Source organism: Arctopsyche grandis, chromosome 10, assembly GCF_051622035.1.
Source record: "Arctopsyche grandis isolate Sample6627 chromosome 10, ASM5162203v2, whole genome shotgun sequence".
Classification (NCBI taxonomy): domain Eukaryota; kingdom Metazoa; phylum Arthropoda; class Insecta; order Trichoptera; family Hydropsychidae; genus Arctopsyche; species Arctopsyche grandis.
The window spans coordinates 9,830,200-9,845,309 of record NC_135364.1 but is presented as its reverse complement, the minus strand read 5'-3'; the positions used below and the strand labels follow the sequence as shown (position 1 = coordinate 9,845,309).

The 15,110-nt window shown below is 34.0% G+C and overlaps 1 protein-coding gene across 1 annotated transcript in view; it reads right to left on the bottom strand.

Moving 5' to 3' along the window:
• Positions 1 to 14,875, bottom strand: part of rau (RA domain-containing protein rau) — a 67,458-nt gene extending 52,583 nt beyond the window's left edge. The window contains exons 1-2 of the mRNA XM_077439222.1: positions 14,551 to 14,875; positions 14,187 to 14,331 (exon numbers count right to left, since the gene is read on the bottom strand). Of these exons, the coding sequence (XP_077295348.1) occupies positions 14,187 to 14,330 (144 nt within the window). The 5' untranslated portion in view covers position 14,331; positions 14,551 to 14,875. The remainder of the gene's footprint in view (positions 1 to 14,186; positions 14,332 to 14,550) is intronic.
• Between the last annotated feature and the right edge of the window lie 235 nt (positions 14,876 to 15,110).

Below are 15,110 nucleotides of genomic sequence, written 5' to 3'. Positions count from 1 at the left end.
CTCATTTGTTTTCAAAACTAAATCCCCTGAATGATTTGACAAACAATCGATCGAGAACGCAAAATTACAAGATATCGTTATTTGTTTCCGCGCTCCGCACTGATTTGTTCTAAGGGAATCATTTCGCGAGCCGAGTTGTCATATTTGTACTTAAAAATTTGTTTTATTTTAGCAGAAAAAATTGTTTGATAGACACAAACCAGAATATTCTTAGTGAAAATTCCATATATGCTTGAGTAAATAAAAAAAATGTTTTGTCTTTGACAGAACGCCTATACATAAAAATTCGCCAGCACCGCGAAGGGAACAGAATTGATACGTCGAGTCCGTGCAAGCGAACGACGCGGCGGACCATGCCATAACAATTTACTACTACTACCACTATCTCCTCAGGGTAGGGCCGATTCCGGATTACAAACTTCGCTAATACGATTGAACAATATCAACATAGGAAACGATTTGAATTTATTGTAATTGAATTGTTGATATTTTTACAATGTTTTTATTAGTTTTTAAATTTCAGGTAAAAGATTTTAGTGGACTAGCCTAGTCCCTCAAGTCCAACGCAGGCACGCCACTGCATTACATATCACTTATCATGAATGTCGTTCGACTTATATGATTATCATTTTATTAATCAATTTTGCCCTCAATTTCTCCTCTTCATATAGTTGCTTACTATACTTTCAATATTTGTAACATGATGACTCATAACTTTTGATAAAACAAATTTAATGGTAGATTTACACCGATCCTTATTTAACAACAACCTAATATAGCCTATAACTACATGTACTCAGACCATAGATTCAGTCAACTTATAGCAAACTTGGCACGATTCGATTACTGCTATGTATTTATTGGTACAATTTACCTAGTTTACTCTAACTAGTTTAACACAGTAGCAATAATGTTTTTTATAATATATGCTCTATGTAGTATATACTTGAAAGATTCGATTAACGACATACACAAGCATCTAATCATTACATCAAGTCGCTTCAGAACTGTCGAAATGAAGATAAGGCAATTGTGTGGCTACATAACACATACGTACATTTGTAGTAGCAATAAATATTCACTAATTCGTTGTGATCAACATTTTGTACGCACATGCAGTTTACAGCGTTCATTGTTCCTTGGAAGAGCGATTTCGGAGAAAATTATTATTATTTCACGTTATTGTAGTCATGAGAGAAGCTGACGATTAGAAAGTGATTTGTGCGAGCGTATAAAAAAGTAACAAATAATGTAATAATCTGTTGTGTGAAACTTTGCGATTGTCTTCGCGTGAAGATTTGTACGTATTGGGTGAAAGACGTGTTTTTCGGCACTTAAATTTCGTTGATCTGTCATCTCACACAAAATTTATCATCGTTTCAAGACGCGAAAAAACACTTCAGAAATTGCACGAACGGACAGTTCAACGGTCAAAATCTCCCATACACAATGAAGCATCGAAAGGGTGCAGGCGAACAACAATGGGATGGAATCTCCGCATCGTTGACCACCATGGAAAACTTTGCATCACCATGATGACGTCGTGCGTGACGATGGAACCGTTGGGTTGATGGCACGTGCCATGGCTCTATGTTAAACGACTGTTTTCATAGTAAATTAGTAAGTAGGAGGAGAGGCAGTTCATGCTTCACCTTTGAACGTGTGTTATGAAACTGATGATTCATCGCATTCGGTAGTCATTTTAGCGGTTTTTTGCGCTGAAAATTGAGTCGCGGTAGAAAACGAAACTGTTCGATATGGCTTGATATGGATAATTGTATAATTGGATTAAAGCGAAGATGAAGCAGGTTATTGTACCAATCAAATAAATATATATCAATGAAAGTACCCAGTTTCGCAAAGGTTACTTGCTTGACCGATTTTTGTCTCGATTTTTTCACTAGCCATAGCGTAGTTCACTGGTAGAGTTATTACATACCAGTAGATAGGTCGTGGGTTCAAGTCGCAGCCAAATACGCTGCTGGCGAGGTCTTGTGGTTATATTAAAAATAAAAGATTCCCCGTGTCCTGTTAGAATTTTCCGATTATTTTCTAGCTTAATTGTTGTGACAAATCCAATAAATCGATATCATCCCGCTCAGTTTCACGCAAATTCGAGTTATTAACATCTCGAATTTGTTGAATCTTATAAATGCGACCCACAGCTCGCAAAATTGCTGTTTATCAATTTTTTTTGACTGTCCATCTCTATTTACATATATTCTATGTATTGTTTGTAAAATTGTTAGTACTTACGTACAAAAAATTATCTAACCATATGTATCGTCTTGGGATAATTTCTGCCATAGCACATACATATAATGTGAGTATGTACAAATAAAATAAAACAAAATATTACGCAGTAATTATCCCAAAGTAGTAGTATCGAATTTATAGAATTGTGCCGATGTAAATACTTGCGACGTTGCGAAAATAAAGCAATTAATCGCTAAACGACTGGCAAATAGTATTGCACTTGCATAAGTTAAGGACATTAAGATTGGTATGTACACATGTATGTATATGTTACAGTCGAAGGGTATTTTCAGTTGTACATAATATATACTAACTTGCGTTTTAGGTCATTCATATTCGAATACAATTCAACTAGTAAATTATACCTCTACAGGCGCAAATACACTTTCAACAATGTGCGCCAGTTGTAATATAACAGTGGAGTTTTGACAGCTCTGGTGTTTATACGAATGCTTTAGAATTAAATAATGCGTTAGTATTTGCTAAGTATATATTACGAATAAAGGTAATGAGTACGGCATTACGATAACCCAAAGAATGTGTTAAAAACAAAAATGTGATTTTCCAAATCAATTTACCAGTCGAGTGACGTTTTAACGAAAACCCAACTTCTCCAGTAGAACTGTATTTTCAGTTGTATATATTTTTTTGAGCAGTTGGATTGTAATTCGCCATATGAATCAACTTACGTGGGTTAGACGGAATATATTCCAACTAGCCAAAATATATTACAACTAGAAGATACACTTTAACTGTAACATATATGTACATATATACATATATTATGTTCTTCAATTGTACATCTCAAACCGTTCGAGAACGAGCAAACGACCAACATGTATTTAGCACGGCAAAGTGCATACACATTACATATCCTGCTCTTGGACTGGTAAGTCAACACACAAAGTTCTGGGTAAGGTCGAGCGAATGACAAAGAATGTCATTAATTAACGGCAACCGGAGTCATTCTAAAGCAGGCCATACATCAATACAAACAAAACCTAAAAATATATTATACGTAATTTCGATAGTCTAGTGATGCATGGTTGCCTACTATCGAATCGTATATCTATCAGTAAACGATCCGTCTCGTACGAGCAGATTGAATATCAAATTAAAAATCGAATTTTATCATCCGAACCGAACGCGATTCGACATGCACTATTTGTTGCAATCGAACAGTGAACACTGTTTTTTTTACGTACTGTTGATTGAATCTACAAGGTATCTATCGGTTTTGATTGGATTTATGTGTGTCTCTAATGTTTGAGAGGTGGACCTTCGTGGGTGTGAATCTGGATCGTCCGCATTCCTCAGCATTGATACAGACATTAGACATTAAGGGATGTTGGGAAAAAAATAAGGAACGAATCCAATCACAACGCCAAGGCCCAAATTGTCATTCCTGAGCTAGAGAGGATACTTATTTATGTAAGTGCCTGCATAAAGAATGATACTCAACCGATATGCTATAACTTTTCTATGAAACTGGAACACTTTGGAATTTTTCCCCCGACTCAAGTACATACAAATATGTATTCAACACATTGTATAAACATTAATATTAAAAAAAATCTTAAAAATGTGCCGTAATTGAAATTTTTTTCACATAAATAATCAGGAAAATACTTGAGTATTTATTTACATTGTTCCTTAATAAATCAGTCAGAATTTCAAACTTAGCAAGGATGTGTGGTAAACTTTACGTTTTAATGGTTAACGATGATTCTCCACAATCCATAAAACGTGACAAAGAAAATGTTCACCGGTTGATTCATCTCGCAAAGTGCAAATCGCACAGGTGTGATTCACAGATAATTCCCACGTGAAATACTACTCGTAAAGTACAGGTGGTTACGGGCAGGTGTCGTCAACGCTAGGTATCCGAAATGTCACAACTGCAATTGAAAGTACTTACGTATAATACTAATGCAGTTTGCACGGTGACAAAGGCTGCATTTACAAAAGAAACCGGAACAGTTCGAGAACGACAAATCTTGAAAGCGAGGCCTTGCTCTGATTGAACGCCATTTTTACGGTCAATTAATCGATATCCTTGTTTTTGTGTCGGCGGCCTTGGTGTGTATATAAATTGTCAAAATCGACGTTGACAATGCGTGTTTTTACAATATGAAATTTATTCGGCGATAAAAAAGGTTTACGACGTGCCGTTGAGAGATGGGGCGAAGGACCAGATGCCAGAGATGCGTGGGTTACCTGACCCGTAACAGGAGTCAAAGGCGTCTCGTGAAGACGAATAGACGACATTTATATATTTAGTTTGAAATTTTTACGCATATTATATTTAAATATAAAGTATTAACTATATATTCTATGCAGTAAATCCCGCTTGATTAGTACGTCGGTTAATTGAATCAGTCGATTATTTAGAACAAATCCCAAGAAATAATAGTAATCCGTCAACTTTGCTTTTTGGCCTAATGTTTCCTATTTAAGAAGAATATACTGTATATGTATATAAATGGCTTATTTCGTCACGCTGATTGTTCGTCACACACACTAACAACCAATGCGCATGCACTGATATTTTATTTTGTTTTTTATTTTTTGCTGTAATTCCATTCTATGCCACCATATCGGACAGTTCCTTGTTCGTGTTTACGTCTCTTCTCAGATGAAATAAGAAGAGACAGCGACAACAATCAAGTTCGATAGTAACACTAAGAAACAACCCTTTAAAATTCGCTAGATAATTAATTATATTTTAAATCAATAAAAAATCACAATCAAGAGAAAAAATACATGACTCCATAGTTTTTATACACACTTTTATCTAGATTTTGCCATTATATAAAAGCCAAAGATCTGTAAAATTGCGCATTTTTTTTAAGTTTATATCTCATAAATAAGAAGCCAAAAAAATCATTGTTATATTCTTATTCAGTGAATCATGATTCAAAATTAGTAAACATTGATTAGTCCGTTAATTATTTTTGCTGCTCGGTTTAATTAGTTTGGTGAATTTCAAAAATTCACTATAATGAGTGCACAAATGTGTGCACCAAACAACTATTTTTATTATATTTCAACATTCCGTTTCTTATTGGTTGTGGCTTAGGGATATAGTATTTTTATCCTGTTCTGTTTTTTTTTCATTTATGCGACATATACGTAATTAACCATTGTTGAGATCGATTATAGAGCATCGTTAACCACATACTAACGTCATTTAGGAAATTTATCATGCTTTAATTATTATTATTAAATTTAAATTTAACTGCGAGCATTAGGAAATCATAATGTGACTGTCTCAGATTATCTAATCATAGAATTGTGGTTACAGAAACCAGTAGATATGACATAGGTTATACGTAGATGTTATTTTAAGATGTTTAAAATATGTACATGGCCGAAATTAATATTTCACCATCCATTGCTAGACGAATGCCTTTTAGATTACCTTCAATTTGTATTCATTGAATAATACTCCATAATTTACCTTATCAACCGTGTATACGTAATGCGTAATTCATAGAAAACATTCCGGAATGAATAAATATTTTTTCATAACTGAAAATAATATTAATAAACTTTGAACTCAAATATTGAAATAAGAACAAATTTGAATAAACTTGTAAAGTATACATTTCAGATGAAACTTTGCAATACGAATATCTTATAAAATTCTAAATAAAATATTCCACAATCGTTCTAGTAATCACAAAGTAAACAATTGTTACAGGTATTTTCCTTTTGACAAATTTTCTCAGAAAAATAATTAATTCTGCAAATACGACAAAATAGATAATAAATTCTAGCGTCGAATTTTTTTTGCGGACGATTCTTCAGAACGAATCGATGAGCCTCGTTATAAATGCATCGGATTAAATTATAAAACAAATATCCATATAATAATGACGCGACGCCAATGGCCAAGATTGCGGTCGGGCGCCACAATGAGCGTGAATAAACCACATTGCACTGACAAAACTACACTCACACACAACCTGGTTGGGTGCATTCGATGCACCATCGTCAAGGATGCCTCCTTTTTTTATTATTATTTCATTAACCGCATACTGTTACCGGATCCATGAGACTCATGGGAAAATCCCAGGACTCGTCAGGAAGTTCCGGCGCAAACGTGAGAGCCACCTAAATGACGAAACTTCGATCCCAACATCATTTCCGCATTCGTTTCAGAAATAGTTTTTTTGCAGTAGAACTAAAGCCCTCTTCAAAAAGGATCTATGCACGTATGTATGTACGTACACCTGGAACTATAATATTTCAATATAGATATATTACACATATGTAATCTATAACTTACTGAACAGATGCAGACTTCTGTTTAACATCAAAAATCAAAAGTTTTTATTTTAAACGCTAATAGTTTTAGTGATTATATGCACCTGCCAAAAAAATAAAGATAATTAACTATACCTTAATTTTACTTCATAACAATGACGTTGTTATCATAGTTTGTGAGATAAAATCTATTAAAAAACAAATGGACACTATTTATCAACCCATTGTGTGCACAAAATTAAATTCCTGTTTGTTTCTTAAACAATACATTCTTACACCATTTATATAATCGATAGACTGTGAAGCTCAATTATGCATTTAATTTTACATATTTTAGTATACTAAATACTTAAACGCATCATTTATTTTGAGGATACAGTATTTATATTATGATCATCATCATTTACAGGCATTCAATATCCACTGCTGGGTGATATCTTCTCCAACATGCTTCCATTCGTCTGTTTTGCGCACCTCTCATCCATCTCAAGCCACACATTTTTCTAATATAGACCTCCCATCTTACTTGCGGCCTTCCTGTCACCCTTTTACATTCTCTAGGGTACCATTCCCGCACTTACTTCGCCTGTCTATCGTACGTTCATATGCATAGTTTTGGGACCCACCCATTGCCATTTCAATCTATTTACTCTCTCCACAACTACCCTTGTCATACTTTTTTGAGTGCATTGGACTTAAGTGCTTTGCCGTATTACATATATTGTATGTATATGTAATATCTGGACCTCGACGTAAGAATATGTCATATTATCTGTTGATGAAAAATATATCGAAATATATTGACATACATAGACCATGTGTCTAGCATATGTATATCTGATTTGTTTTAAATTGAATGACAAAGACAATTGTAGCATTAAATATATGATCATTTCCAAGTAGGTACTTTCCAATACGTGCTTAGTTTGAATGTGTATACTTTTGACACTTCTTACATTAAGTTCTAGATATATAAAATGACGACAATTACAATTCATAGCTTCATATTAAAATTTAAAATTATATGGATGTTGACTCCAGGTTCGTTATACATACATATAAAGTTAAGTAAAATTTGAGACATATCAACCTTATCTTGTAAACACTGGATTAAATCGAGCATTTAGCTATTATTTGAATGTATGTATATTATTAAGTCATCTATTATAATATTTACTATGACATAACATCCAATGCCATCAAGTGTTTATTAATATTTGAATACAAAATACGACACATTCGACATATCAATGACGTAATGGATGCATTTCAATAACACATTCAATAGGATGGGCATCCTGTTCAACATTATTATTGTTTTTTTTTTTCAACTATACAATTTTAATTTACCCAAAAAGGCATGGCCTACGCTTTATGACATCAGATCAGTGACTTACGAGCATCGAAACATAATCTGATATCCAACACACAAATACCTTATTCGAGTGGAACAATCTTGAGAACATCACCTTGAATGGCCCCGACAATGGCAGACGTTCATTATAATAGCCGGTCATGCATTTAACATTTGTACGTTCCCTTCGAATCGAAGATGGTAAACTCGGTAAATAATCGTTAAAGTAAAAAAAAAAAATTAAATAACAGTCGTATCCGTATTCGAATCCGTGTCAATATCCTGATACATCAAGTATTAGGTTATAGATAGTGAACATCAAACACTAACGTTACTGATTAGAAGCTTAGAAAATAGTAAACCACTTACATCACGCATTGAATATCAATATTTGAACAAGATGAATAAAATAACAATACTATAACTTGAGAATCGCAACAGCTGGTAGTTGGGGGAAGAAAATCATATTTGTCGGTTATTATGGTAGATATGCTTAGAAATTATCTGTTTTCTATACAATATGTAATAAGTGGGTATCGTTAAATACGCGTGTCGCAAGTCTAGATATTAATTAAATTTCTCTAAGAAGAATGCTATGAATCAGTTATCTACAATTAATCGCTGTTTTAAATCAAAAGACATTTGAGATAATCTACAGAATATATATGTACATATGTAGATCCAAATCCTTGTGAAAAAATGTTATCATTTTAATAAAATTATTAGCAATGTTTCTAGAGGTGAAAAATTGAGTGCCAATTTAATTTGTGAGTATACTTTATATATGTTAAACATGTGTAGTATTTCAACAACAGCGGAGACAAGATATATTGGTCAATCTATACACAGTGATTGTCGGTCTAAATTTATTGAATGGTAAAAAAATCTTATCAAAAAGGCTAGTCGGGAATGCAATCGGCGCAAAAACAACAGTAATGCGTATGTAAAATAGATAGGTAAATTAGCATAAACGATAGTGGAACTACATTTTTTGGAACGAAAAAACAACACGATATCTTACGAATTTCCTGTGTGGTTCGAATGTATGTAGAATATTGTGAGGCAAAAAATCGGAATCATTTTTATTTGTGTTATTAATTTATACAAGATAAAATCCGAACTACCGTTTCGTTATAAGGGATATGTCGATTGGGAAGGGACGTGGTATAATTTTATTTCGTAACTGTAAGGTTTTGTTCTCGGAATCAAAAATGCCAGAATAATTTCACGTACGAGAAATCTCTTTCTATGAAGCCGATTCGATACGTATCGAAGATTCGATATTTTTTATAAGTACTAAACGAGGTACTAAAATAGAGGAAACGAATTTCATTCGGACGCAATGCGTTTTTGTAGATTAAATATAACGGATTATGTACTATAAAGGGTTTCTCGTGTATAATTTTCGCGTTTTGCTTGAAGTTTGCAAATCTAAAATGAAGCGAAAAAAACAGACGTTCGTCAAACGCAAGGTCGACAACACAATAGATGTTTTTATTTAAAAAAGAAGGTTGGCGATAATGTGCCCCGCTACTCGCAGTGTTTCCCAACATTATAATATTATCCTGCCGCTTTTCGTGCCGGACACCTTGAATGCAATAAAATAAATAAACGCAATTGCTGCGAACAATAAAGCCGCTGAAAACAATGGACTTCAAACCATACAGAGATTAATACCACATTGACAATTAATCAATTTTCACTAAATCGAAATCAACAGACTTCAAGTTTGAGAAAATATAATGGTATAAATGCATCGAGAAACTTCATACAAAGTATATGTAATATTCAATAAGTTAGGTCTTGTCTACTTAAAAGCAGAGCTTCGTGCCAAAGAAGAGAACTTCCAAGAAGGACGAAGGACGTCACAAAAAAGGACAAAAAATATTTAATTTGCATATTAATACAAGCGGCCCATTTACGCGACGATTTTTCAAGACTTAGATCTCGGGGTACTATTGTTAATTTCTTAGAAAAAACATTTTTAACAAGATTTTTGCCCTCTTGCTTTTTTTATAATAAATTTATATTTCCCCATGATGTCATTACTAAAGGCCGGATAACCAAGGTGCCGTCTTGAAAAAAACGGACCCAGAGGGTGCTGCGTATTTTTCATTGCATTGTTCGCCGAACGTTTTTTTTTTTTGGACTCTAGGTTTGTAAATAGAGCTAAACCACCCAGATTCCTGGAAAAAGCACGGTGTCTTGTCATTACAGGTTTCCCCTAAGCGACATCTATGATATTTAATAATCATATTCAAATAGTGGTGACATAGTGAGTAGGATGGTTTTTACCAATTTGATGGAGTAACTGTTTCAACAATTAAACCAGATAAATTGGCAAACTCTGATAGAAAACGTCTAACTGGCAGTACTACAGATTATACTCGGAAAAAATATTTTCAACCGAAGTCAACCCACGGGATCGAAACCGGCAAACCTCTTGATGGTCAGCATTAACGTATGAAGAACTATTGTCCAACAAAGTAAGAGAGCAAAAAAAAGGTTGACACTAGAAATTTACAACAGTGAACCATTTTTTGTCCGCCGGTCTCTGCTCATAAATAACAACTACTCTTGTCACACTTCTCACCCACGCATTCTATAAGGACTTAAAATGTGTATTATTAAATAATGAACCAGGCGATTTAGCTTTATAACGTTCAAATCTCAAAAAAAAGTAATAGTATTAGAAAATATACATATGTATGTAAATTCTATACGAGACTTCTATTGAGATTTTATCTCAGCAATAAAATAGCTAAATATTGACAGAATATGCATACTTTTCGATGATACTAGGACACGGATCCCACACCGGAATAAAAACAAAACAAAAAAGTTTTCACTAATATGTGAAAAAAGATATAAAAATTTCTCCCGAAAAAGATAAAAATGAAAAAGTTAAAGCGCTCTTGGCGCGAGTTCTCACATCAGTCACAAACCGTGGTGCGCAGCATTATTAGTGCAATTAAATGCATCTCGTCTGATGCACTATTGTACTTTTTTCTCGTTTCATTTCATTCGCGCTGTAACGCACATGTTGCCTTTATAATTTATGAGAAAACTGTTGCGTCACAAGACGCGTATATGTGAAAGCAGTGAAAACAAAAGAAATCCCAAGCGAACGCATTTCCCTTAATAGTATGCACACAGATATGTACTTGCATAGTGCATACGCCTATTTAATATTGCACCGATTGCATAATTCGCTTTTCAACACACCTAGCAGAGATAAAATGCGCAAAAAATCTAAAAACCCTATTTTTTTCGGACAAATACATATATGTACTTATCGGAAATTTTTATCACGCATGCGTTGCATATGCACGATGCAATCGTATGCACCTTCCACGGTTCTCACGCGCATTCACAGACAGGTGTTGACGCAAAATTTGATTGATTACAAAAGTATCAAGTGTGACGAATATAAATCATTTAAATTTAAAACATGCTATTCTTGTTGTATGCGGTCTACCATGGAGTGGTCGCATACATAAAATACTGACAAACGACAAAAATGCCATTAACCATGTATTATTCCAAAACATATACATAAGTAGAATGTGGGCAAGTTTTGTAACATTGACGATAAACGTGCTTGTTGTGTATCGAAGTGCAAATCCACTGAACTAGCGGTCTACTTCCTTTTGAATAGTGGTGTTGCAGGATTCCGTTGATTGGCGTAACTTACACATTGTTGGCGAAGTTGAGAGGCGCTGCCGCGGGGCATAATTACAATTGAGAGAAAAGTATACAATATACATAAAATGTATAGCGAGAGCGCATAAATCAAGTAATCGAAATCGACCATTTGTGGGTCGGAAGTTGGAACAATTTCGATTTTATAATATGTGTGCCGGCGATTAATTTCATAGATGTGTATTAAAGATGTGTGCAGATGTGTAGATAACAACGTTCGATATATGAAAACCTTAATTGTATTAAGAAAAAAAATCAACTAAACCACATAGTATTTTTTGTTCAATAAAAAACTATCGGCGAATTTCGGTCTGTCGATCATTTGATTCGGACCGCCAAATTTGACATAGCATCTCCTGATTTATTTATTTAAAACAGAAACATACAATATTACAATATTTTTTCAAAATATTGACACTAAAAAAGTTTCTGGATATTTATTTATATGATACTCTAAGTGCCTGGCCACATCAGGCGACTAGTGACTTGGTTGACGACTTAGAGCGCAAACACACTGAATCGTAACGTATGCATGTGTTTGTGATTTCTAGCTGGGAAGGGCGTTTTTCAGATTATTCATAATCTTATTATTTCGACAAGTTTCTTATAAACTTCATCAACTATAGACATCACTGTCAAACCTCTATCAATACAAGGATAAAATATCACAAAAGCACTCCAAGGGGTGAGCTTTGGGAAGATCGCAAAGACTAAGCATGCCAGCGCCTTTGCATGTGCAAAACTATCTAAAAAAACAAGTGTCGCATACGATTCTGTGTGTCTGTGCCTATAGTTGCGCAACCAGATCAAATTTATGGAGCATGCCACACCGGACAACCCACTGGCTGTCCATACAATAAAATCGGCCGACAAGAGAGATCAGTTTGAGTGTGGCCCGACTTTAAATTTGAATTTTTGGGAGAGGTCGAAGCCCTTGCAAGGAGTTATGCCAACTTTCATCTGCACGGGCAACGCCGTGCATGTGTAGTGTTTTTCCATTAAGCAAATCTATAGTTTTCAATTAAGAATAACCGAATTTGGCATACTAACTTATGATGCTCCAACTTAAACGGTAGTATACAAAATTTTCTTAGCTTTCACTTGTCAGGTAATTCAAATGGTAAAACTTTTTTTTGCATAATAATTAAATGCAAATGACGATGATGTTGATATTTGCATTGTGCACGTTTCAATATTTGTACCTGTGCGAATGTGAGTACGTCATGGCGACCAGACAATAAGTAGACTGGGACTTTTATAACACGAGCTAAAAAAATATTTAATAATCCAATTAAATTCAGACCCGATTTCCGAGACTTTATAAACGTCGACGAAAACCCACGGTTGATAATTTCAATTGCTCTTCTTTTCTAATCGCTCTCGAATGATCGCAAGAAGTAGTAATAGCCAATAATTTGTGGGAATTATCGCACTCACTTCCTACCCAGTGGAAACCAGACGACACACTTCGCATACACAGCAATTGAACTACCATAATCGCCGATAACTATACCGAAAACGTACCGACCGATGAATATGTTCGATATAAATATAAACAATCGCCATGTATCGCTAATTATTTATCAAAGTTTCTAATGTGAATCAAAGGTCGCCTTCTGAGAACGTTCACCTGAGCGTCATCGATTTGGTCTTAAGAGGCTTATCGACACATCATTAAAAGCATGACGCTTTAAAGTTAATAGACTGTTTAAAATGCCTCATCCTTATACTTTACAAATTTAATTCAAAATAATTAATCGTATAAATATATTTACAACGATTTTAAATCATATCTGTGTATGTAGATATAATTTCATATAAAAGTTGTAAACCACAAGATAAATATTTTTAGACAGAAATATTGAAAATCAAATAAACTTTAAATCTTAATATATAATTTCGAAAGAAAATTTGTAAGGGTGTTTGTTTATTTGGTTCGTAAAATCCGTGACGTTCAATTTAATAAAAAAGCAAATGAATATTCAAATAAATTTAAATAAAATAAAACTATTCAAATAAATTTAATAAAATGTTTAATATTATATTGACCTTGTTTAAGCGGTTTATATTACAAATACCGAGCGAAGCCGGGTAAAAACACTAGTATATAATAAAAAACAGCATATTATTGCTACTATTCATTAGCAAATTTATAAGTATGCTTTAATATTGCACAAAAAACAAACGTACCATTGTACATTTGGCTTGGATCTTTCAAGCAGAACTACGTCTACATCATACTGAACCATAACAGATAAATTAAAAATTCAAAAATTTTCCTGGTGAAGTCGTTTTCTAATTAGCAGAATTTTGTTCACACCTCTATTAATATAATATTAATACAATCTAGCAATGTTGATCATGTGTGATTCCAAATTTATATTTAATATATTCTAAATAATGAATTGAATTGAATAAATATGTATATATTTATATACATAGAACTGAAATGATTTGTTCAGAATTGATTCATTTGATACAATTAACTCCCTTCTGTTGAAGTTCCCATCACACAAAATCTAATCATTGTATAAAAGTCAAATAATTATTCATTTTTATATTCAAAATGATCAAAAATTGTATTGATATAAAATAAGATATTTACCTGTCCTGAGCTTTCGCTTAGGGATGTATAAGATGGTGCTCTGCTATGCAACGGTTCTGTCAAACTGCATAGTGAAACCGTAGAGCTGATGCTCACGGAGTCAGATCTGGACCTTTGCGGAGATACTTGCACGTGTTTCAGCATCCTATAGAACACAACAAAAAGATTTTTAAAAAAAATTCCCTTTTTTAGCAAATTTATTATAATAATTCAAAAAATTTGAAACGTTCGTGTGTAAATGAGATAATATTACATTTGCTTTAATTTCGCTACACTTAAAAATATTGTCGTAATTATAATATGAACCCTATGAAATCTGACAACGGTCGTATTTCAGCGGGTTATGAACAAATTGCACGGTTACCTGAAACTTCAAAGGCGCGAACCGGCAATAACACTGCCAAATAAACGACCATCAACACGCACACGCGTCAACGATGCAAATCGCACGCATTTTTTTGTCACACAGTCGCACAAAACACAAGCACACAAATATTAACTGAAACTGTCGTTGGCGAATATTATCCGTATTATTTGCGTAGTTTTTTTTATAAGTTTTAGAAAAATAGTCGTGCACTCGTAGGTTACGGCCAAATTTTGAAAAGCGGCGGGAGCAGCACGCTGTCACAAGATACCGAAACTAGCGACCGGCACACACAACCGAACAACTCTACGCGCCAAGCGCATATGAAATCCCGAAGCGGATTCTCCCGCGACGCGCAAACTTGCTTCAGGGCTGCCAGCCGCGTTCACAGAAGCTTGTATCAGGGCTGCCACTTTCCGTATAAATACAAAAAAATATCCAATTCGGTATCTAATACAAAGTTTAGCCACTTTCATTGTGTAGTGCTAGTGTAGATAGATATTTTTTCTACCAGATAAACTTAGACAAAAGATTTAAAATTTTTAAATTATATTAAAGTA